Source organism: Pholcus phalangioides, unplaced genomic scaffold (assembly GCF_987345545.1).
Source record: "Pholcus phalangioides strain wild (caught in Gottingen) unplaced genomic scaffold, Ppha-v1.0 ptg000007l_1, whole genome shotgun sequence".
Lineage (NCBI taxonomy): Eukaryota > Metazoa > Arthropoda > Arachnida > Araneae > Pholcidae > Pholcus > Pholcus phalangioides.
In genome coordinates this window covers 56,596,081-56,621,360 of record NW_028301600.1, presented here as the reverse complement: position 1 = coordinate 56,621,360, position 25,280 = coordinate 56,596,081, and the positions used below count along the sequence as shown (strand labels likewise).

The 25,280-nt window shown below is 35.6% G+C and overlaps 1 protein-coding gene across 4 annotated transcripts in view; it reads left to right on the top strand.

Moving 5' to 3' along the window:
- The first annotated feature begins 9,505 nt into the window (after positions 1-9,505).
- LOC149085523 (phosphatidylinositol 4,5-bisphosphate 3-kinase catalytic subunit alpha isoform-like) overlaps positions 9,506-25,280 on the top strand; it is a 77,343-nt gene continuing 61,568 nt past the window's right edge. Inside the window, exons 1-5 of one of the 4 annotated variants that reach the window (XM_089233580.1) lie at positions 9,506-9,814; positions 12,707-12,899; positions 15,066-15,278; positions 24,097-24,303; positions 24,474-24,721. In XM_089233580.1, coding sequence (XP_089089706.1) covers positions 12,767-12,899; positions 15,066-15,278; positions 24,097-24,303; positions 24,474-24,721 — 801 coding nt within the window. In that variant the 5' untranslated portion in view covers positions 9,506-9,814; positions 12,707-12,766. The remainder of the gene's footprint in view (positions 9,815-12,706; positions 12,900-15,065; positions 15,279-24,096; positions 24,304-24,473; positions 24,722-25,280) is intronic. The other 3 variants (XM_089233581.1, XM_089233582.1, XM_089233583.1) reach the window with 3 other exon arrangements.

Sequence of the window (25,280 nt, the reverse complement as noted above, 5' to 3'; positions counted from 1 at the left end):
CAATTGTATTCAAGGATTGAAATCAGCGTCATTGCATGCATTCGTATGTTAAACTCACCATAAGGGTGCTTTTCTTTGATGATGGGTACAGGCAGTGCTCTCGACTGGAAAAGGGTTGAAGACCTCTATTCAAAGCAATATATGCTAAACCCATAGCCCACGGATCAAATGTGGCCCTCGGGGTTATACAAATACAAATACAATGGCACCACAGGCAAAATGCCTAACGAGGTGGCTGAGAAAAAGATTCCCATAAAAATATGGATGTCATATATTTCAAAAATACAGCAACCCAATTAAAAATGCAATTAATAAAAATTATAAACAATATATACACATGATAAAATATTATACAATGCCCATAAAGAATACTTATGGTTGTCTTAATCTAAGTATGGATAGCTTCTCGATTTACCCCAAAATGTTTATTAAACGTGTCAATTGTGTTACAATTTACTACCTCCAGGGACAAGCTATTCCATTTATAAACAACCCTATTAGAGAAAAATTCCCTGCGACACCATAACCTTGCATTGTCCCTCACCAATCGATACTGGTGTCCTCTTGTAAAAAAAAAGTCGCTTGGTGGTGTACTAAAAGTTCATGGTCCATCCTATTCATCCATTGAAAATTTTGAACACTTCAATCATATTTCCTGATGTAGCCCATCACCTCAAACCTAACTTTGTAAAAAGGAACTAAGTGAAGTGACCTGCGACATAGTTCCAGAACACTTAAGCAGTCCGTGGCACATTTAGAGATCCCTTGAATGACATGTGACACAGTTTTAGAGCACTTAAGCGGCCCCCCCCCCAGTGTAGTTCTACATCACTCAAGTTACTCGCGGCACATTCTCAGATTACTTAAGTGGTCCGCGGCGCATTCTCAGAGTTTTTAAGTGGTCCGCGGCGCATTCTCAGAGTTTTTAAGTGATCCGCGGCATAATTACGGATCACTTGAGTGACGCACGGCACAGTTCCAGAGCAAGCACTAAGCGGCCTGCGACAAATTTCTAGAGTATTTGAGCCATGGCCCCCACAAGAGTAGGCTGATAGGGCTCCAACCCTGGGGCTCGGAACAATACTCATCATTTTTGTTTTAAACGATATAAAGTAATCATAAAGGGGCCCGTGAAAGTCTGGTCTGGGGCCCCACAAAATATCGCAGCCTAGGGGCTCTGCTCAAGGATCTGGGGGCCATGTCTAGTTCAACCGTATTCTTTTTCATGGATCCGGGAAATGAATTCAGATTCCCGGGAATTTCCCGATTGCATTTCATTTGCGGAATAACGGGAGAGAAACCCTCTAACCCAACACATGTATGAAACTGCAGAGTCTCTACATAACGAACCACTTTGAACCGCCTTTTACACAAAACAAAATTTCTATCCAAACTTTCAATATTCCTTTAATTTAGAAAAAAAAATCAAAGATTATTCCTCTTACGTGAATTTTCTATACAACGCTTTTTTGGATAAAACGCAGCGATTCCGTTGTGCCAGGCGATTCACTATAAGCGTCCAAAAAAAAAAAAGAATAAATGAATTTATTGAATTAAAGAGTAAATAGCAGGACCGTAAATAGGACGGGGCAACAGCCCCGGGGCCTCGAGAAAGCACACTACGGCCCTGGTAAATGGAACAATAATACGTATTATTGTTAACTATTTACATTGACCTTGGACAAAGCATCGGCCTTTTCTTTTTTTTTTCAAGCCGAGCACAACTCAGGTCTATCGCCATGGGCAATTTACTACCTAGTGAGTTGTGCCAGAAGTGTAAGTATGTGTACCTAACAGTCTGAGTGCGTATCTAGTGTTGTGTATGATTTTTTAGTGCTGCCATCTATATCTCAGAAGTGAAGTGAGTGAAGTGTGATGACTGAATATTTGTACTGTTTGTAGGACTGTTGCTCTCTGTGGCGAGACTTTTTAACGGGGAGATCGGCTCGCATTTACGCCTTGAAGTTGGGAACCACAGAAAACCAACTTCAGCCGACCACCACTGTGGTGAGGCTCGAATCCAGGTCCCCGCGATGCGAGTACGTCACTACGACCTCTCGACCACCACAGCGGCTAAAGCATAGGCCTACAAAATGGAACTGAAATAATTAAAATATTTATGTTCACTCGACGCTGTGGTGGTCGAGTGGTTATACTGACGGACTCGCGATGCGAGGATCCGGGTTCGAACCCCACAGTGGTGGTCGGCTGAAGTTCGTTTTCTGTGGTTCCCAACTTCAAGGCGAAAATGCGAGCCGATCTCCCCGTTAAAAAGTCTAGCCACAGAGAGCAACAGTCTTACAACGATAAATCATTCAATCATAACACTTCACTCATAGTTAGAAAAACTGGTGGCAGATGGCAGCACTACACATAACAAGCATTACAGAGAAACAAAAAAAACTTCACGTCAGGTTTCACTACACGTACACGCACATTCCCGCATGTACCGATTCGTTGGGGGTTCCGCGGGGGGGGGGTGTGGACGGGGTGCATGTGTGGTGTAGCAGTAGTAGGTAGGGCCTCCAAAAAGAATGGCTCGGGGATCCATGATGTTCTTAGGTCAGCCGCCTCGTTGGGCAATTTGCCTGTTGTGGCGTTGTATTTGTATGATTTCTACCTATTCAACTAAGCACAATCTTGACAGTTCTGTAGATATGTGTGTGGCTTATTAAAAATAAACGTTTTACACTTTATGAAACACACAGGGTCGCATCTAGATGCTTGGTCAGCGGGGACAAGAACGCATTTTGGTGCTCCCTTTAAACGTTGAAGGAAAAGTATATTGTTTGCAGAAACATACAAATTATGTGAAATATTGCATGACCAGAATTTTTTCTATCAAGAAAATTCGAAAGATAAACAAATTTAAAATTCAAGTAGGACTCCACGTCCTACTTGAATTTTCTCGTAAGAATACCCACAGGAAACCTATAATTTCGTTTGACGAAGAAAAGAAGCTGAAGTAGCTTATATCCCCATAGTGCCGACTGAGAACAAGTGAGACTAAAATAATTTTATAGTTATATTCCTTCGATTGTGGTAAATGTGGAGACATTTTATTAACCGTTTAAAATTCAACTATTTCGTATCGCTTCGTTCTAACCTGATATTCATTAAAATTAATTTGTTCAAATCGAATTTCGTATTTGAATTAAATGTAACAGCCTGAGCCGCCCTTAGGGTTGTGCGGCACCGCGCTCGAAACTGGTGGACTAGGAATAAAAAAACATATTATTTTGAAAAACTGAAAGTGACTCATAGGCGGAGATAGACTTGAAAGTCTGAGGGAGGTGCATGATGATGTCAGTTCATGCATACCCATGTATCAGTCGACTCTGCCATTGACACTGGGAGTGAGCAGCCCCATCCATGGTAACTCCTTAACAATGATAACAAAAATCAATAAAGACCAACGTAAGACCTTGATAAGGTATACCAGTGAGACCGAAAACTGTCCGCAAAGGAGAGCGGCAGCTAATAGTAGAGCTTCAAAAATCTCAGGCACCATTTTGACTGCAAAATGGTAAAGGTAAAGTGTCATCATTGGATTAAATTTACCAAAAAATCATAATCTCATGACCTTTCTTTGTTTTCTTCATATTCAGATTACTTTTAAGCATAATCCGAAAGTTAAATAAAAATTATGGGAGAATGAGAGGTAAATAAAAACTATGCCATGATCTGGTCTCACGAAAATCGTATAAACGGGGCCCTCTCCACTGTATTTCTTTTTTTCTTCATTCCCCTCTCTTCGGATCTGGAGACCACCCAATGTCCGAATTTGAATGGTTTTGTGCTACTACACTGATGTTTATCTATCTATATTGCTCTAAAATAGAATGTTTTAACCCCGGCATCTGATGGCAACCCGGTAACTTTAGATCCTTTCTACTCCCAGGGTTATATAACTAAATTGTTTTCACTTTAATGAGCATCAAAAAGAAATCAATGGTCATATCCTTCGCCTCGGTCATCCTCCACCTGTTCTTTGATTTATGAGAGCAAAAAAGACATATTCCGGAGAAGTCTGTCCCTGGAAAACTTATCTTTTCGGTTGAACTTTTCTTTTCCTTCTTGGAAAAAAGATCACTCATAAAAAAATCGGTCTCGCAAATGTCAATCTTTTTGTGTGAGTTCTTTCTTCGACTCCCTTCATATTGGTATGGTTTGAAGTTGAAGCTGCTTCAGGAAAACCAGAAAAGGGCTTTGCCCCACCAGGGGTCATTTTTTATCTTCACTGGTGGGGCGAATAGAAAGGCTAGTGGGGCAAAATCCCCACCAGTTAATATTAAGACGCCTTCATATACTGTATTAAGTAGTGAATTAAGTAGTTCACATAGTGTATTAAGGAGTTCTAGTTAACATGTAAAAAAAAAATTGGCTCATAACCCCCCCCCCCCGACTGACCAGTCACGACCCAGGCTCTGTCCCTCCCGGGATATAACCCCCCCCCCCCCGCAGTTGTGATGCTGGAAACAGAGTTCAACTCTTCAGCCATAGATTTATTATAGTTAACTAGAGATGCTCAAAATAAAATTTATCAAAAAAATGTATATTATTTTCAGTGTTGCTTACCGTTTCTTTGGGTTAGAAGAAACCATGTTGAAAATTAATTTACGTGGGAAAAAAATCAATCCTTTATGTACGCCTCCACGCACAACTAACTTACTAAACTTACTAAAAGATTTCGAACAATCCAATAACTGTATTTTGTCAGATGTGAACGATAAATATTTTTCGTTCCAACCCAGAAGTTTTGCGGGAAGATATGTTCTCAAGACAGTACACCGCCTTAAAAAAGACTGATGTAGCCTCTTTTTTCAGAAGCAAGGAAAAGAAACCCCTTGATTTTTTCGGACTGGGGGGGGGGGGAGGGTATTGTTATACAAAAGTTTGCAGCAAAGCTGTCGCTTTATCATGGTCCACCTACGAGGGTGAGGTTGACGGAGCTCTAACCCTGGGGATTGGACCATTCTGATCATTTTTTCTTTTTCCACACTATGGATTCACTATAGAGGGGGCCCCAATTCCAGGAGGTGGGGGAGGTTGTCATGTGCTATATCGGCACCAACCACGACCTCCTATATAACCTAGTTATCTAACAAAAAACACAAGAAACAAATTAATGTATTTTGTGTAGTATATTAATTATTTATTTAAAATTAATAATTTATGCTAATAAAATAAAAAATATGCAATACAAAAAAGTTAAAATTCTCAAAGTATGGTAAAAAATGAAAACATCAAAGGAAAAAGATTAATAATAAATAATTTTAAGAAAAACACACACATATAAGCAAATTTTTCTAAATTTAAAAATATGTGCAATTGTAAAGTGGCAATTAAAGTTACGGTGTATAAGTTCTTGCTCCTCCTAAAATACCAATATCTACGATGTGAGACATACACAGTAAGGATTCAATTATAAATGATGAAATGATTTTGATATATCAACATAATTAATCCTATTAAAATCAAAATTTCATATGAAAAATTATTCATTCAAGGGTTTTCAATTTCCATTCAAACAAAAAATTGTAAGCTCGACTTTAAATTTTCTCCAAATTTTTATTCGAAGGCAATATTTTTATTTAAAGGCACACAATATGTTGATATATCAGCATATAGTGTATCTGATATATATCTTTGTCAGGTTCATGATATAGATGTATGTCATGTTCAGGATATAGAGCTATGTTTTTCAAACTATATTAAAATAATTTATTGTCCCAAGTTGTTGTCCTTCAAAGTAGAGATTATTCACATGTAATCAAATGCATATTCGACTGAAAAATTAAAGACTTGATCAATTAATGTCATAAATAATTTGCACCATATAGGACGATATCCTTCTATATCATATTTATGACATCTGATATTCCTCTGGCATTTCGATATATAACAATATTGTCCAGATATTGTACTATATCGTTGTGCTACTGGGGCTGTTCCTTTCGGGAAAAGTGTGCAAATAAGGACGACATTCAACAACTAGTGGCAGAACATGGTTAGGAGTTGACCACAGACGAACTGATGGATCTTGATTGCGCGGAACACGAAGAACGTATGGACGGTATCTCATCTGAGGAGAAAAGAACCATCCAAATAAAGCTGTAGCAGTGCGAGCAATGAATCTGTCCAACGACACAATGCGATTTCCCATTACCGAGAAATCCTAAAAAAGAATCAAAAGCAACCCAAGTTGTCGTCTGTCTTTATCAATAAAAACGTTTTTTGGAAGTCATAAAATGTCTCAAACATGACGTGATAAAAATGGTCATTATGTCCATTTTGGAAACGTCAAAAATGATCATTTTCAAATAGGTAGCAAAAACAAAATTTGTTTTTGTTTTTTTGCTACTGATAAGAAGGAACTTCCTATAGTTCCGAAACGTGTATAGCCGTGGTTCTTTTTGCAATTTTGGGTTCAAATAACGTCGTTCATTCAATTGTCTTATCTAACCCCAAAGGTATATCAAAAGGAATATCATTTTCTATATTCCTCCTCTTTCGTCGTTTAGATTAAGTTAATTTGTAAACATCATTGTATTTTGTGTTCATTTATAGAGAGAGTAATTTTGTATTATTTATTATAATATTATTTTATTGCATTATATTTATTATAATATTATTTTATTGCATTATATTTATTATATTATTACTATGCTTTATCATTAATTAAATGCCGTCTTTATTAGTCATTTTTATTTGAATGAATAATTGTGTGTGGAACGAATTATCCGTTATTTCCCCCATTATTTCCTGTGAAGAAGTTTGATTCAATATTCGAGTGATTCGGATTACGAGCACGTTCACAGAACGAATTATGCTCGTTAACCGAAATTCCACTATATTTCTCAAACGGACACCTCATGATTGAGCTGACCATATTTCCTCAAGAAAATTATCGCCAAAAATAATGTTAAAGACAGGGGTGTAGCCAGAAATTACGTTCGGGGGGGAGACCACTTTCATTTCGGGGGGGGGGGGGGGAACCAAAGTGACAGAACAATGGATTTGGCCATCTTTTTCCCTTTTATTGGTCATTTTCTCACATTTCGGGGGGGGGGGGCAGACCCCCAAGTCCCCCCCCCCCCCGCTACGCCCTTGGTTAAAGATAAGCAAAGATCCCAATTTTGCTAAAATCACCAAAAAATAGCTAATCGTTGAAAATGAAGCGCTACTCTGCGAATAGGAGTGGATTAAAATTATTTCGAAGCATAAAAAAAAGTTTGGGGTTGGGGGACATGCAAAACATATATGTGAGACGAATGTTCATATTTATTCTTATAATTATCATAATACAGGGAAATTCAGAAAAATCATCCGATTTCAAAGTAATATATATTTTTTTTAATTAATGACGGAGAATCATAAGGAAACTACATGAATAGTAAGTATGTGATGCATGAAGGGAAAATGTGAGTTTTTTACAATTTTTCAATATGACTTCCTTTAGTAACACGAATAATGCCAAGGCAATGTGAGAAATTTTAGTTGTTTCAGGCCAAGATTACACTATAAAGTTTTATGAATGAGCTTTTACACTCAAAACTTTTATAGTGTAATCCGGCCTTAGCTCATCACTAAGTTACGGAACTTGTAAGTTAGGTTTTTATCCCCAATAACACTTTTTTTTTCTCAACACACTAAATAGTAGGCTCAGGAACACTGAATGGTGATTATAGACAGTACAGTCTTAACGCATGGGCCTACCCGGACATGGCCTGGGGGCCTCACAAAAATGAGATCTGGTTGAAATGTTCTACAATTTAGAGACACAAAAATGACATCTGGTTGAAATTTTCTAGAATTTATCAGATAGGGCCTCAGAAAAACCACCTGGCCAGGGCTGCCCATGTTGCTCCTTAGATGGCCCTGATTATAGGCTGACATCATGCACACGAAACTAACGAAAGGATGAAAGGATATAGAAAGCTTTCTGCCAACTATATGCCATTTCACTTCTTCACCTAAAGAGTTCCATAAACGACATACGAACGTCATAATCTAAAACTTAGACATTTCCCCTTTATATTTACGTATTCATCTTTCTATATTTTTAATTTAAAAAATACATGTAAATTTTGAAGTTGGATGATTTTTTCTGAACCACCCTGTATAATTCCGAAAAATACTTTTTAATCCTTGATATCAATGAAAAAAAAAAATTTAAGGCTTCGTTGAAAATCCCGGAAGAAACTTTAAAACATAATTTTTTACAAAAACAGATGGCTAATTCGGACGGTAAAGTATATATTCGAATGTCCGAGTAAAGACGGGTCATACGGTCACAGTCAATACCTTCTAAAGCAGAAGAAGGTGTTGTCACAGTACTCATAGTAAAAGAGAAAAGAAAAAGGAACCTAATGAGTAGGCTGACCATATTTCCTCGAGAGAAATACGGGACATTGAGATTCCAAATACGGGAAAATACGGGACATCGCCAATTATCGCCAAAAATGACGCCAAAACCAAGCAAAGTTGCCAAATATTGTTAAAATTACGGTAAAATCACAATGGCGGGAAATGAAACGTTACTGCAAATTGCAGTGGATTAAAATGAATTTCACGAAAAAAACGTTCACCGAGACAAATGTGGGAGATAAATATTCTCATTTATAGTTATAATTATCATAATATAGTTTATTAGTTGAAAAATAATTTCAATCTTTGACTTCAATAAAGAATAAAAATTCAAGTAAGCGTCGTGTAAAATACGGGAAAAACCGGGACACTTTTGCGAAAAAGTCGGGACGACCAAAAATACAGAAAATACCGGGACTGTCCCGGGAAATACGGGACGTATGGTCACCCTACTAATGAGGCTTTTTTTGGATCACGTGATATTTCAATTTTTTTTGAGGGACATACAAGGTAACCAATATGGCGACTTCCTGTGCGATTTATGAAAGAAACAAATCTAAATTAAAGAAACATAGAAATGAGTCGTTTTTCTCTTCTTTTTAATGGGAGCTGGAAATTTCGAATTTTTTTTTTTTAACTTCAAGTTATCGATCTGCCTGTTTTTCCTTCAAAAAATGCTTGATTAAAGCTGCGGAATTTCTTCGATGTAATTTAAATAGGCCCATAATTAATTTAAAACATCCTAAACTATATGGATTGATGCAATTAGATGGAAACATTAATTCTCATTTTCCCGCTTAAGAAGATGTAAATAAAAATTCGAAATCAATGTTATTGCATTAATATCCACCTCAAAAGTGGATCTGGCTCATTATTTTATATTTAATTTTCTAGGCTTCGTATCTCTAAGCGAGCTCAATATTTCGAAAACCAAAGATTCAATTCAATTTTTAAAATTATTGATGTGGCAGAAAATCCCACTAAATTTCCGCATTTCTACGGTAAAATCGGCAATTTTAACATTGATCTCTATGGAGATCATCCAGTGTATGTCCCTCGGGAGTGATGCTGATGATGATTATGACGTCTATTCGAAAAGCATCATAGTTCTTTGCACGATTTTTCGCGGTCACGGTCACGTTATTGGATAAATTTCCGACCTGCCGTTCCTACGGTAAAAATTTATTATTGTGTGAGTGTCTCTCCGACTTGACCATGTAAACAAACCGATGATGGTATTCACTGAAAATTGATATCTTCTCACTGAATGATAAATATATTAATTCGAAAGATAAACAAATTTAAAATTCAAGTAGGACTCCACGTCCTACTTGAATTTTCTCGTAAGAATACCCACAGGAAACCTATAATTTCGTTTGACGAAGAAAAGAAGCTGAAGTAGCTTATATCCCCATAGTGCCGACTGAGAACAAGTGAGACTAAAGTAATTTTATAGTTATATTCCTTCGATTGTGGTAAATGTGGAGACATTTTATTAACCGTTTAAAATTCAACTATTTCGTATCGCTTCGTTCTAACCTGATATTCATTAAAATTAATTTGTTCAAATCGAATTTCGTATTTGAATTAAATGTAACAGCCTGAGCCGCCCTTAGGGTTGTGCGGCACCGCGCTCGAAACTGGTGGACTAGGAATAAAAAAACATATTATTTTGAAAAACTGAAAGTGACTCATAGGCGGAGATAGACTTGAAAGTCTGAGGGAGGTGCATGATGATGTCAGTTCATGCATACCCATGTATCAGTCGACTCTGCCATTGACACTGGGAGTGAGCAGCCCCATCCATGATAACTCCTTAACAGTGATAACAAAAATCAATAAAGACCAACGTAAGACCTTGATAAGGTATACCAGTGAGACCGAAAACTGTCCGTAAAGGAGAGCGGCAGCTAATAGTAGAGCTTCAAAAATCTCAGGCACCATTTTGACTGCAAAATGTAATATAGTAGATATTGTTTAAAATATTCCCACTTAGACATTTTCCTGCTTAGTACAACTTATTTTCGCATTCCCAAATCTTACTACACTCGAGATTTCCCATTTAAAGCGTTTTCCTGTGTAGTGCTTTTTCATGACTTTTTTTTTACATAATTGGGATCCACAGGACCTTAAATAAAATCGTCTGTCACCATGTCATTTGACTACAAAATATAATACGTTGTATCCTGCTTATAATGATCCTACTTAGAATGTTTTCTTGCTTAGTACAACTTATTTTCAAGGTCTCAGTGTTTACTGCTCATCAAGATTTCCAGTTTAAAACATTTCTTGCTTACAAAGTTTCTTCATGACAGTTTTTTTAAAAAACATAAGCGGGATCTACTGTACCTTAAACAAAATCTTAAAATATCTCGAATTTCCCATGTGCAGTCCCTAAATCAGGGTCCGAGGTTTGCTAAATTTTTTAGAGTTTATAGAAATAAAGGGTAGTCCTCCTTTTCCCCATGCCTTTAAACATCACTAAGTCTCAGAAACGTCGTCAAAAAATAGTTTTTTTAGGACATTTTTTTTTTTGCTTTTGAAAAAATTGCTTGGAACCTAATTCCCCCCCCCCCCCCCCTTAAATTTTTCTAGCACTTACAAATAAGGAGTGAAATACTGTAATTTGCAGCTTCATGGGACTCAGGAAAGAGTCCATGCTAATGCGAATGTCTGTTGTGGGACTTTCCTCTGTATTAGGAAATGAGATTAAAAAAGAACTGGACAAAACAAGAAAATAGCTCACACAATGTTTTATGTACTGGGAAGAAATAACAATCCATATGGAACTTTCTTTTCCCTTTTATATTATACACTTGTTTATGTAGCTCTCAGGGCGCTACTCTTCAAGGTTCCAAAAATAGCTCGCCAAATACCCGGAATTTAGGAAAAGGACACATAAAAATTTTTTCTTTCCTAGTCCCAAGAAGAAAAAGAACTCAACTTTTTCCCCCTTTATTTCTTCATGATCGCATGACCTTGAAAAACTGGTTATACTATATTGTATTAATATACATGTGGGTTGTTGAAGGTATTTAGTTGCTTTCCTTGATGAGGGGCCGTGTACAGAATTTTCAAATTTCGGAGTTTTTATTCCACTGCGGATTTTCTCCCCGCCGGTTACATACGCGAAATTATAATACGCTGCTATTTGCCGGCATTGAAAGACAGTGTCTACGTGGCATTAATTCACCTTGTTCCAACAAGATTGCGAATTGTACTTTTTTGAAAAATCTTAAAGGATTTGGAATGACGGTTCAAAGTGTAAAACATTTTCCTAGAGATCTTTTAGAATAAAAAAAAATGTAAAAACATTAAAAAAACTTTACTTTGAATATCCAAAGTTTTGTCATCTAGCTGCTATGTGGTAGTCACAGTTTCACATCACGAAAATCAGTAGTGTGTACGCTGAATTGGCTTGTGGAGGGGCAGAATAATTTTTTCCACAGAAATTGTGGATCACTAATCTTCAAAAAGAATTATAAATTAACATAGTACATAAGATTATTATCTCCAATATTTTAATTTTCTATGAAAATATTTTTAATTTTCTTGGGGTGGTGGAGGGGTCCGATTTTGGCTTTGGTGAATATCCGGATTTGGAACCCACGATTGCACAGGGGTTATCAGCTAAAAATACAATTTTCTGATGTTTTCTAATTTTGAGTTGGCTATTCCCATGAGAAAAGGCTCTGGTCGCCACGAAAATCACACAGACCTACAATACAATGTATACATTAAATTTCAAATCCATGCATTGCCAATTTGGAGGATAGATGCAGTGCCGCAACTAGGGTGGGGGGAGAGCAGGCAGGTCTAGTGCTCCCCTCCAGACTCTGGACTAGAAGGGGTGTCAAGAATTCACCCTTTATAACTGCTTCTTCTACATTACACGGGGTGTCAAAATGTGTGCTTGCCCCATTTGAGAAAGTATCTAGTTGCAGCCCTAGATAGATGACACCACCTACTGAACACAAAACACTCTGAATGCTGGGCACACACACTTGAGTTTCACCAACACAAATCTGACATAGCTCCCATGTTCAGGTGTGAAAATATGTGGCAGTTTTTTTCAAAAAACTGATCCCAGATCAGTTCTAATCCGTTCTTGGGTACACAAACTTTCTTTGTGTTCATTGAGAAAATGACCCCGGTGGTCTAGTTAGAATGGCGCAAAAATGATTAGTTCCATGTTCACAACACCGTACAAATTACTGAACAACCAATTGTGGATGCTTACATTACACAATCTGCTGACTAATGTATACATGCCTTTATGTGAATGTTCATGTTGAATAAAAAATTTTCATTTCGTTTTTTTTAATTTTTTTTGTAGGTTATCAAAGAAATGAATATATTCCTGTAATTTCAAATTTTTGTCATTCCTCCATACAATATGCCACCATCATCAGGGGAACTATGGGGGCATCATTTGATGCCTCCAACTATTATTGTTGATTGTTTGATGCCCTCAGGAATAATAATACCCATGTCTTGTGTTCGAGACTCGACTCTTGAAACAATAAAAAGTAAGTGATTGTGATACGCATGTCAAAATTCATATGATCAATTCACTTATACCAGAGCAGGACTGATGCCAGACATTTTTTACTTGAAATAAATGTTATTTTGCTTCCCCTAAGATATGAGTATTCATGGAATATTTTATTTTACCACATCTTCTCTAATTAATAAAGTTATGTTGTGTAATATTAAAATGAATCAAACTGTCAATTGTATTTACTTGTTTGAGCTTAAAAAATTCAATATTGAAAATAATAATCATATCTAAGTAGTAACAGTCAGTTAATTAGAACAAGAAAGAAAAAAACAAAAACTTCAAATTTTAATGACTATTGTTTTGTGGGTAAAATGGTTTACCTGCATTTAATGCTGTTTTTTCCCAAAAAACTTTCCTTCGCTTTTTGAATTTGAATATTGCAGAAAATATTGCACTTAAAAACGTGACATTGTTTTTGTTGGCATCAGGGAAGACAGGGCAACAACGTTCTAATTGGGTTTTTAGGCACAGTGTCAGCATAAAAATTTTACATTTTTATTTTAATAACTTTACAACCCCTTGCAACACGATTGATATATCTGACTGCTACATGTTATTTGGATACTTTTTCTAATTGAAAGTATGTTTCTAAGATCAAGGCAGCAACTAGGGTCCGGTGCTGGACCAGAATGGGTGCCGAATTTACCCTTTAACTGCTTCTTCGACATGCAAGGGGTGCCAAAATTCTGGCCTGCTCCAGTTGACAAAGTATCTAGTTGTGGCCCTGTCTAAGATGAATAATTCACCAGTAAAATGCTGTGCTTGCTGTTATCTATTCGCCCTGTATATATGTATAATTTTGAATTAATAATCAGTGATCTCAGAATCTTATTTCAAGCTCACTTTGTTCAGTTTTGTGACTTGTTGCCTTCTTGAACTGGCACATAAGACAAACTTGTTCCGAGATGCGACAATCTTAAAAATGAAATGAATGCTATAATTGCATTGAAAGACTATTTAATGATGTAAACCAGCGGTTCTCAACCTTTTTTGACCCATGGAGCCCTTTCCGGTTTGTAATTTCTATGGCAGAGCCCCGGACGCCTATTTTTTATTTCATCAAAGTTTCTGACTTATTATTCAAAAATATTAATAATTATTTTTTAAATTTAATTTTATTTTTCAAAAATATTAATAATTTTTTAAATTTAATTTTATTTTTCAAAAATATTAATAATTATTTTTTAAATTTTATTTTATTTTTCAAAAATATTAATAATTATTTTTTAAATTTTATTTTATTTTTCAAAAATATTAATAATTATTTTTTAAATTTTATTTTATTTTTCAAAAATATTAATAATTATTTTTTTCAAATTTACTTTGTTTTTTTATTTTTCTCGAGGGGTCGCGGAGCCCCTGGAAGTTCACACGGAGCCCTAAGGGCTCTGCAAAGTGCCGGTTGAGAACCACTGATGTAAACAATATTTTATATAAATGTGGTTCAGTACATAGCTTTTAGTTTTGTTTCCTTAATTGTTTGGACATAATATTTTATCATATTGAGTCTAAGGAACATGTTCCTAAACAAGAATTAGTCAAATAGTAAAAATTTAATTCTATCTTATTACACAAGACTAATGCTAAGAAGAAACAACAGCACATAGGTTTAAGAAAGTCATTTTAATCATTACTTCACACAGCAGAAACTGTAGATATTGTGTTCTTAGATGGTAAAGATTCAAGGAATGCATGATAATGTCATGGAATTACATTGGATTTGCATAAAGATTGCATATTTGAAGTTAAATCTTCTATCTGAGGTACAGATTGGGATACACATACAGTGGAAATCCTTAAACTCGTTGTGAAATGCCACCTTTTTCAGGAATATTTTTTCCGATTTTATGCAGCTGATAAGTACTTCCCCAAACACTAAGAATAATAATTAAAAATGCAAAGAAGAGAAATATTCTTTTTTTCTATTATTTACTGTACTATTATTACTGTACATATTTCTATACTATCCCAAAGGGAAAGAAAAACTTTTATATTTATTATCATACTGGCATATTTATTATCTTTTGGGAGAGAAATTTTATCGGATGTAATGGATGTATATAATCAAAAAGCTTAGCATATTCATTCCCATATGATTGAGCTTCATTCGTTTAAACTTTTTTTTTCACTTTAGATAACCTTTGGCATGAAGCTAAAAGGTACCCATTATTTCACCTATTGAGCGAGCAATCATCGTATATATTTGTTTCAATCACTCAAGATGCAGAAAGAGAAGAATTTTATGATGAATCACGCCGTCTATGTGATTTACGTCTATTCCAACCAATTCTTAAAGTGGTTGAACCGAAAGGAAATAAAGAGGAAAAGATGCTCAACTCAGAAATTGGTATATTAATTAGTTTACTTACCCCATTTCTATTGCACATATTTTATTTTGCTGTGTTATCTGAAATATATAAATATATCATTCATATACAATTTCACACAAGTAATTATTATTTTTTTTTCAGTGAATCGAGACATTTTTTATCAATTAAGTGTGACTTCATAAACTAATGCTTTCAATATAAAAAGCAGAGATATAAGTGCAAAAAAAAAACTTGGGTTTTTATAGGGCTTGTTATATTTGCTGAAGATCCATAGAAGTAAGTTTGTAATATCATGCACTTATTTCTTTTAATAATTAAAATAAATTTTTCTTTTGTTGCTGCTGCTTCTCACTGAAAGTTATGTTTTCTTTTTTTTTTTCACTAGTCTACTGGAACCCAGTCATGAGATTATTTTTATTTTCAAATTTAACTGTGTAATGATGTATCGACTCATATAAAATATATCATGAGCATATATTTTTGATTGTGATGTGCAGAGCATAAGAAATATCTAGTGCCAGGCTAAAAAATTGGCATTAGCACCTATAATTTTATACAGTCTACTCTAGTTTTTATGAATCTGTACAGACTTGTAATTAGTTTTTAAAATTGAAAGTTTGTAAATGGGAGAGATGGAAAAAATTAGAGAAAAAAAATGAATCAGTCATTCACCTTTATTAATGATTTCCATAAAAATCACTTATTCTTGTTTGCAATATACACGCGCATCAACATTTTGGTAAATATAAGATTCTGCAGAATTGATATAGGATAACATTTCACAAGAATCTCACTTCTTCAAAATCTTTTCAGGTTGGTGGAATGCCACTGAAACCACTTGCTGTAGAAAGAATCTTTTGCTGGTTTTTGATTAGAGGCAGTGTCATAACTAGGATTTTTGCCACCTGGGGCAAACATGATGTTACGAAGGTTTTTAACAACTGGCTGTTTCGAAGATGAATTTTAGAAAGAGAAAATTAAACTGCCTTTGTGGGGAATCGAACCTCTCTCTTTCCGAGTGAACACCCTAGACCACTAGACTACAAAGGCAACGAATATCTCAATCTTCCCTTGAAGCTCGCATACACTGAATGGGATCGTACATGGATGGCTGGACCAGACTCAGGCCGAGCTCACAACTACTGATGCTGCCACCAGATGGCAACCTATACAAGGATGATGTCACACAACAGCCAGTTAAAAACCTTCGTATGATAGCGGAGAGTTGTTGTGACCTTGACCTGAGTCTGGTCCGGCCGTCCATGTACAGTCCTGTTCAGTGTATGCGAGCTTCAAGGAAAGATTGAGATATTCGTTGCCTTTGTAGTCTAGTGGTCTAGGGTGTTGACCGGGAAAGTGAAAGGATGTGAGTTTGATTCTCTCCAAAGGCAGTTGAATTTTCTTTCTTTCCAATATTCATCTTCACAACAGCCAGTTGTTAAAAACCTTCATATGGTAGAGGAGAGTGAAGTCACACACATCCTTGTAAACATGATGTTGCCGCCCTCATAACTTTTAAATTTGATGATTCTATAATGGTGTTCTTTGTTACCACCCAAGTTAGTTTGTCCTGGTTAGTTGCCCACGCCCCCTCTGGTTCCAACCCTGATTAAAGAACTCTGTGTAATTTTTTTAATTCCTTACTTTTTATAGTTTATGTTTTTGTAAGAGTACGCTCATTTTTTTTTTTCTTTCATCTACGGTCACAAGCTTTTTTATTTTGTTGAAATTGTGAAGAGGAAAGCAGACAAACAGCAGTTAGCTGAAATAGAGTTCAATCGAATCTGTATTTAGAAATGGCTTATCAATAACCTAATGTATCATACATTTCTAAAAGCACCAATTTATCAAATCATAATGCACAAAGAGAGAGAGAAAATCATATATAAGTTGTCAACGCATGTTCAATTCATAGTCACCCAACAATTGAACTGTCGTTGACCAGGTGAGCCCGATGTGGATGAGCATTGTCATCCATGAACTGGAATCGAGGGCCAACGGTGCCCCTGAAAAGTGGAACATAATGCTCTAAGATCTCTCTATACCTCCTAGCAGTCACAGACCCTCTGCCAAACAAATGGAGGAGTGTGCGGCCGTCCAACATGATTCCTGCCCAGACCATGACACCACCATAGCGGTCCATTTCCCTGATGTGGAAGGGATGGTATTTGGTACTAGGTTCTTTCCAGATGAATGTACGTTGAGAATCAGTGTCCAGGCTGAATCTAGACTCATCTGTGAAGAGCATGGTGCTCCGCTGAAGTCTGGTCTAAGGCTGATGTTGTCTGCACCATGCTAAACGTGCTCTCTTGTGTGCTGCAGTTAGCGGGATGCAAACAGCGGGTCTTCCGGCTTAAAGCCCTCTCTCATGAAGCCTCCAGGCTACAGTAAACTGTGAAGCTCGGGTTCCAGTAGCTGAGTGCAGCTCACGTGAAAGCTGTGATGCTGTAGCAGTTGTGTGGCGCCGCACTGAAAGTGCCAAATAACGATCCTCATTGGTCGTCATGGCTCTTCAATGACCTTGTCAAGGTCTTCTCAATATGGATACAGTGTCCTGAAACTGTTTCCACAAATTGCAGATGACACTGGGCGTAACATCCACCTGCGCTTGAGATTGCCCTGCCTTCAATCTATCGACAATTCCATCTCATTCCATCATCCATACCTTTGTAGCTACTCATTTTACCTGATAGCTTATAAAATTTACCAAACTCTTGTGAGAAACACAGCAAATGTCGCCGAAGAGTATGAGCACACGAATCATGGAAAATGCCTCGTGCACTTATCATCCCCTCCGTGGTCACAGCTCTGCCCACACGCACGTGTACGACACTGAATATTTGCATACTTCTTCAGTGGCATTATTAGTACCTTTGGTTCAGACGTTTTGTGAAAATAGACACAATGTCCAAATTCTCTTAATTTTGCACACGAGTGTATATAACCTTTTGCAATATGAATGAGACAAATATCTGAGGTCTACACATTATTTGGATACTTTTTCTAATTGGAAGTATGCCTCTGGGATCAATGATTTGCCAATGAAAATGTGGCCTAGAGACTTTACTATGTATATTCATCCACTCTACTCTTTCTCTAATTTATGTGTATTTAACCCTTTAACACACATCTGTTTTATAATTTCTGGATTTTTTGGCAATTTATTATTGTTTGGGCATACTATTGAAGGAAATAACTTTTATTTTATTCAATATGTTTTTACCCCCCCCCCCCCAAGTTTTTTTTTAGGAATAGAAAGTGTTTGTCCCCATTAAAAATTCACAATCTTGAGGTGCCAACCAGTACTCCCAGTCATATAATAGCAATGTAAAACTATCACAGTGTAAAAATCATTTCTCAAAGGAGTATTCTATAAGAAGTGGGAAGTATACTTCCCACGACCGTAGAAATTGTTTTATTCTATATAAGGTAGATACTATTAACCACCTAATGATTATACACACGATTTTGGTTACTATTATAAAGCCTTTAATTGATAATTGTTGTTTAAGCTGCAAGAGCAATTGAAAGAAGTTGTGCTTATCTGGTTATGTATGCGTAGAACACAGTTATTATAACTGCTTTTAGAGATTGAACCTTAATGTGGATTCTCTGTCAGTCTCTTAACCACTACTTGTATTTTCATCTGTTTCATTTATGCTATTACGAAATTTTCTGATTGCTTTTGGTAACAGCTATTATTTGTTTAATCTTATTTCATCTATTGCAGTGATATTTTAGATTATATGACATCCATATTTGTTATGGGCATCTTTTTTTCAGCACCTCGTTGGGCATTTTTCCTGTTATGGTCTTGCATTTGTATTTGGCTCTTGTATTTTTTGCTGTGTGTGTCAAGAAAATTGGATTTTTTAGCAATTCTACAGAGTTTTTATTTTGAATTGTTTTTATTGTTTACACACATTGTTTTATTGGACATGCAGTGAAACCTGTGGAAGACGGACACTGTATGAGACGGAAACCTGTCTTGAACAAAACAGACATAGTCCAGTGAATAATGAATGCTTTTTCCATTATGGGGAAACCTCTTTAAGTCGAAAACTGTCTAATGCGGAAACAGAAGGCATATTTAGTCTATTTTCGATTTTTAAAAAAAAACTGGTGCAACGGAAATTTTTTTTGGTCAAGTACAAGTTTTTGACCCTTGAATGGGAAAAAATTAAGTCGTACTGATTTCCGTTTTGTTAGGGAACTCTTACTTGGAAAAAAGGATGAATGCTTACTATTGTGTCTGAACTGGTTTAGAAGTAAGGGATTGGATGAAAGCAGATTTATTAAAAGCCTGTTTCGTTTATGATGAAAATGATGGCTTTTGTTAGAAAGCCTTCCTGTTTCTTAGAAAAATTTCGATAATTTCCATTCAAAGTAGTCCAGGAGAGGAATAGGTGAGGGAGACTCACAATTTATTGATATAGTACCGTGTTGCGGCAGCTCACTGATTGATGACTGAAGACGCGCTGTGTGCAAAAACCTGGACGCATAGAAAAAAGAAAAAGTGCGACTAGCAATAAAAAAGAACGTTACGCAAAAGTCTTAATATGTTTCTCATTTCATTCGGTGTATTGATAGCCACCAGTCACAAGAAACACGTCTTGGATTTTAACACAACAGTAGAGATCATAGGTGCAAAAGAAAAGCAAAATTTAAGTGTTAGAGATAACAAAATAGTTTGCTATTGGAAAAACCCAATGTTATGATATTATCAAAAGAAAATTATATAATTTAATCCATAGGGAAGGACGTTATGTCCCTTGGGACCCAATATGACTGTTTATTGTGTTCATGTGTGTTGTTCTGTCTGTGGTTTTTGTTGTCTTTTATATGTATTTTGCGTTTGTTTTTGCAAATAAAAAAAAGCGAAATTCGAGAGGAATGGTTGAATGGAAATGGAGAAACAAAATGTAAAATGCACAAGACTAGAAATGAGCAAATTAACGAAATCGTATGGGAATGTTTGTGGACGGCAGATCTAGAAAACTCCAGATATCAGGGCCAATGGTTCATGCTGAAGCAAAAAAAATTGCCAAACAACTTGAGAAGGAAGATTTGACATTCAATAAAATTCAAGGAAGTATGTGGTGAAGCTGCTGATGTTGATCCTGAAACTGTGAATAATTGGAGCGAAAAACTTTTGAATTTAATTGAAGGATATGATGTTAACGACACGGCAAATGGAACCAGATTGTTCTGCAGGGTCCTACCAAACAAAACTCTTTTCTTGAAGAGAGAAAGTTGTGCTGGAAGCAAAAAGTAGAAGGAAAGACTTACTGTGGTTTTTGTGTGCTTTCATGACTGGAGAAAAGTAAAACCTCTGGTTATTGGTAAATCCACCAAACCGTGTTGTTTGAGGAATATAAATCCAAAAACTCTACCAGTTGAGTGGAAGGCAAAAAAAAACAAAAAACTACAGGTTCTGCTATTGACAATGCGACTTGTCATCCTCACATTGAGCTTCCTAATGTTGTACTGGCTTTTTCCTCACCTAGCACAACTAGTGTTACACAGTCAATTGATCAAGGAGTGATTTGCAACGTGAAAAGAAATTACCAGAGCGGCTTTGCAATGCAATCAATGCTGGCAAAGACGAAAAATGCATCAATTTTATCGGAATTAACAAAATCTATCAACCTACTTGGTGCGATATTGTGGGTTTCAAAAGCATGGGAAAAATGTTGATAATGAAACTATAACACTGTTTAGTGAAAGCAAACTGCTCCAGAGAAATCAATTCAATAGAAGAATCAGTCAATCATGAAATTGATAATCTACAAGACCCATTAAATGCAGCTAAAGTAGGATTGCATGCAATAGAGTTCGTAACAGTGGATGATGAACTAGCAACGGTAGCACCGTGCGAAAACTGTATTGGACCTGCTATTTTAGGGCAGCTTAACGATAAAAGCAGCAGTGATGAAGAGAAATCCAACTCAGTTGCAGAAAAAGATCTTAAAATAAACTTGTACACAAGTACAGTTCAGTGCCTTACGAATTTACAGGATTTTGCAGCTTATAAAAATGACATGGAGCTTTTGAGCATGATAAACAGTGCTCAGATGTTTGCGAAAAATTGTATTGTAAGAACGATGCTGGTACAGAAAACTGTACTTAATTATTTAAAAAAATAATTCACGTATAGATATGTAAATATAGCCAGAAACGTATAATCTTTCTTTCATAAGGTTATTGGGTGTTGATCTCACTGTCACTATTTCAAAAAAGATATGCATCATTTCTCAATTACTTTAATTTGAATTTTTTTTTTTTTCACTTTTGACATAAGTAAGTGGTATTGGTATTCAGGAGAGCATTTTATAATGAATTTTAACTATTTGCGCATTAAGTATGATATTTCAAATGTATAGTAATTTGAAACAACATGAAAAAAATTGAAAATACGGTAATAATACACATGTCACTGTTTAATACTCGTTGGTTTATAGTATTTTGGATGATATTCTCAAAATTTTAGTTTTGCATAATGGTAGAAAAAAAATACTGAATGTTTTCGTGTGCTCCTTTATAAAATGGAAACCTGTCTGTAATTGAAAAAAAGGTCAGTCCCTTGACATTCAGTTTTATACAGGTTTCACTGTATTAACAATATAATCTTGTCACATTGTGTGCATGGCTGATATGACAAATTTTTGGTGCAACATGGCCTTGTATCTCCTTGTATCACAAAAAAAGCAAAAAGCAGTGAAATTAAAATAATTGAAAATAAAAGTAATATCCGATATAACAATATTACTCCTTAGTGTATTTTATATAGTGTTAATATATTTCACCTATAAGGATAAATCCTTTATAGCAAAACATTTCGCTGGCCCCTTGAATATCGTTACATATGCCTGGTATAAAAAATTGTAATTTATGTAAATTATCCAAAGATATTTAAATATACATATAAAGAAAAGTAATGCTGTTAAAGAAGAAATTTCAAAACTTTTACAAAAACAATGTTTTTCTTATACTGTGGAACACCGATTACTTGAATTTGTCATCTGAATTTTCAGTTCTAAGATGGTGTCATGTTCTTTACTGCTATTTTATAGATATTTAGATTTTTTCTGAGAGTTTTTATTACCGTCATGGTGTAATACATTCTGTTTAATACATAAACGAGAGCTTGATAAATCAAGACAATTTTATTATATTTCTTTGATTTTCATCAGGAATTGTTGCTTTCAAACTGATATGAGCAATAATATAAAGAAGTATAGTATTTGCACCTTATTAAAAAGATGATTTTGAGACAAAAGTTATATATTTGTGAAATTTTTTTCATTTAGCTATTTTCAGACTTCATTGGACATTACGTTACAAATACGCCGCCACAACAGGCAAAATGCCCAACGAGGTGGCTGAGAAAAAGATGCCCATAACAAATATGGATGTCATATATTTCAAAAATGCAGCAACCTAATTAAAAACACAATCACAAAAATTATAAACTATATATACACATGATAAAATACTATACAATGCCCATAATGTATTTATGGTTGTCTTATTCTAAGTATGGATAGCTTCTCGATTTACCCCAACATGTTTATCATATTTCTTTTTAAACGTGTCAATTGTCTTATAATTAACTACCTCCAGGGGTAAACTATTCCATTTATTAACAACCCTATTAGATAAAAATTACCTGTGACACCATAACCTCACATTGTCCCTTACCAATCGATACTGGTGTCCCCTTCTAAAAGCAGTCGATTGGCGGTGTACTAAAATTTCATGGTCCATCTTATCCATCCTGTTGAAAATTTTGAACACTTCGATCATATCTCCTCAACACCTGTGTTAATCCAATGTAAACTTATTAAAAAAATGAAGTCTCCTGATATCATAACTCAAGTTCCGTGTGCCAATAAGGACACGTGTAGCTCTTCTCTGCACCCCTTCAACCAAGTCTATGTCCCTCTGTAGGTATGGTCTCCAAAACCTTACAGCATACTCCAGTCCTAGATGAACCAGCCTTGAAAAAGCAGAAGAATTACTTTAGGAGAACGCGAAGAGACCTTTTTGAAAATGAGACCACACACCCATATGGATGGGTGGCATAAGCATTCTAATCGCTTTTTTGACCGCCGATGAACAATGTTCAGAAAACCTAAGCTGCTCATCAATGAGAATTCCCAAATCGGTGACCCTAGTTGCATCCGTTATAGTGACACTGTTTAACTCGTAAGAGAACCGTGGGTTGTTTGAACCAAAATGAACAGCCATGCACTTATCAACGCTAAAGGTCATGCTTCATTCATTTGCCCATGCTGCAATCCTGTTTAAGATGGTCTGCATCAACTCCCTATCTCTTTGATTCCTGATTACCCCCATTAGCTTCACATCATCTGCTAAGAACTAAATCCAAAATAGCAGTACCCCTAGTGGTTTCTGATACAAAAAATTTTTGAGCACCAACTTAAGAAAGTCTCTTTCATACTGATCTCCAGATGAAAGGTTCTCCCAATCAATTCCTGGGTAATTGAAATCCCCCAGTATGATAACCCTCTTACGCTTACACATGTAAGAAATTTCATCATGAAATTTGGTGATGCAGTTTGCATCCTTATTTAGTGGATTGTAACAAACTCCAAAAATAAGTTTATGATGTCTTTTGTTTTCAAGCTCAACCCATTAAGTTTCAATATCACTTCTCTTTACGTTACACTCTCTAGCCTTCAAACATGATTTCACATATATCAATACTCCACCCCCTTTCCTATCAGATCTATTCCCAGCTCTTACTATAAAATATACCTATTGAAATATACCTATTTAAATAGAAAATTGCTTGTTTTTTTTATTAATCAGGTATAGCTATCGGTATGCCCATCCACGAGTTTGATGAGGTCAAAGATCCTGAAATAATAGAATTTCGAAGAAGCATTTTGAATGTATGCAAAGAAGCAGTTGAAGCTCGTGATGCTAGTTCTAAGGATAAATTGGTATCGTATGTGTATCCACCAGAAGTTGAGAGTAGTGATCTTCCTCCCAGCCTAGAAAAAAAACTTGATAAAGGTATCTTATTTTTGTGTTATTTATGTATGTAATATCTGCTGTGAAATGTTTTGAACTGAAATATCTAAATCTCTTCATTGAAACTTTCGCAAATGATATTTAAGGTCTTATATTAATCAAATATCCCATTCAAAGGTGATACATTGAAAATCATGCAAAATATTTTTCAGGTTTGATTATCGTTTGTGTGTGGGTTTTATCACCTACGGGTGAGAAGCAAAAGTATACTGTGAAAGTTCCAAAAGATGATTATCCTGAAAGCATAACTCAAGAAGCTATTCTAAAGAAACTAAAATGCATGAAAATGACTAAAGAACAGCAGCAGCAGTCTGCTAGGGAGTATCAATGTAGCTATCTTCTAAAAGTTTGTGGCATTGACCAGTATTTACTCGAACATCATCCAATTTCTCACTATAAGGTATCTCGTCAAATGACGAATTTATGGTTGTTTTTATCTGGAATTGATTTTTTTTATAATTTTTTTCTCTCTCTCATCATTCTTTAAGGTAACTTTATGTTGCTTCACTTAAAAGACTTTCTAATATTTTAAAACATGTATGTGCACATTTTTTTTTCATCGCAACAAATTTTAAAAATGTTCAACAGTATAACAAGATAAATTTTATATAATATTTACTTTGATAATCAAAACCCATAACATCATTGAGACTAATTTTGACATTGCTTTGCAGCTCTGAGTAAAACTGATTTTAAGTTTGGGCAGTGCAACAGAAAGTCTCGGAAACGCCACTCTCCCTCTTGCTTATAGTAATGCGCCAATTTAAGGTCATTAATAAGTCTGTGTCCTCAAGCATTGAATGACACTGGCAGATTCATTTGGCCTTTGTTATATAGAAATTTGTTAAACAAAACCCATTTTTTGTAATGCTCTATTTTCTATTCTAGCTACGGTTTTTGCTTCCATACTGATGTCTGTGTTTAGAAGCATAGTCATGTCAAACTAAGTTTTTCTATTC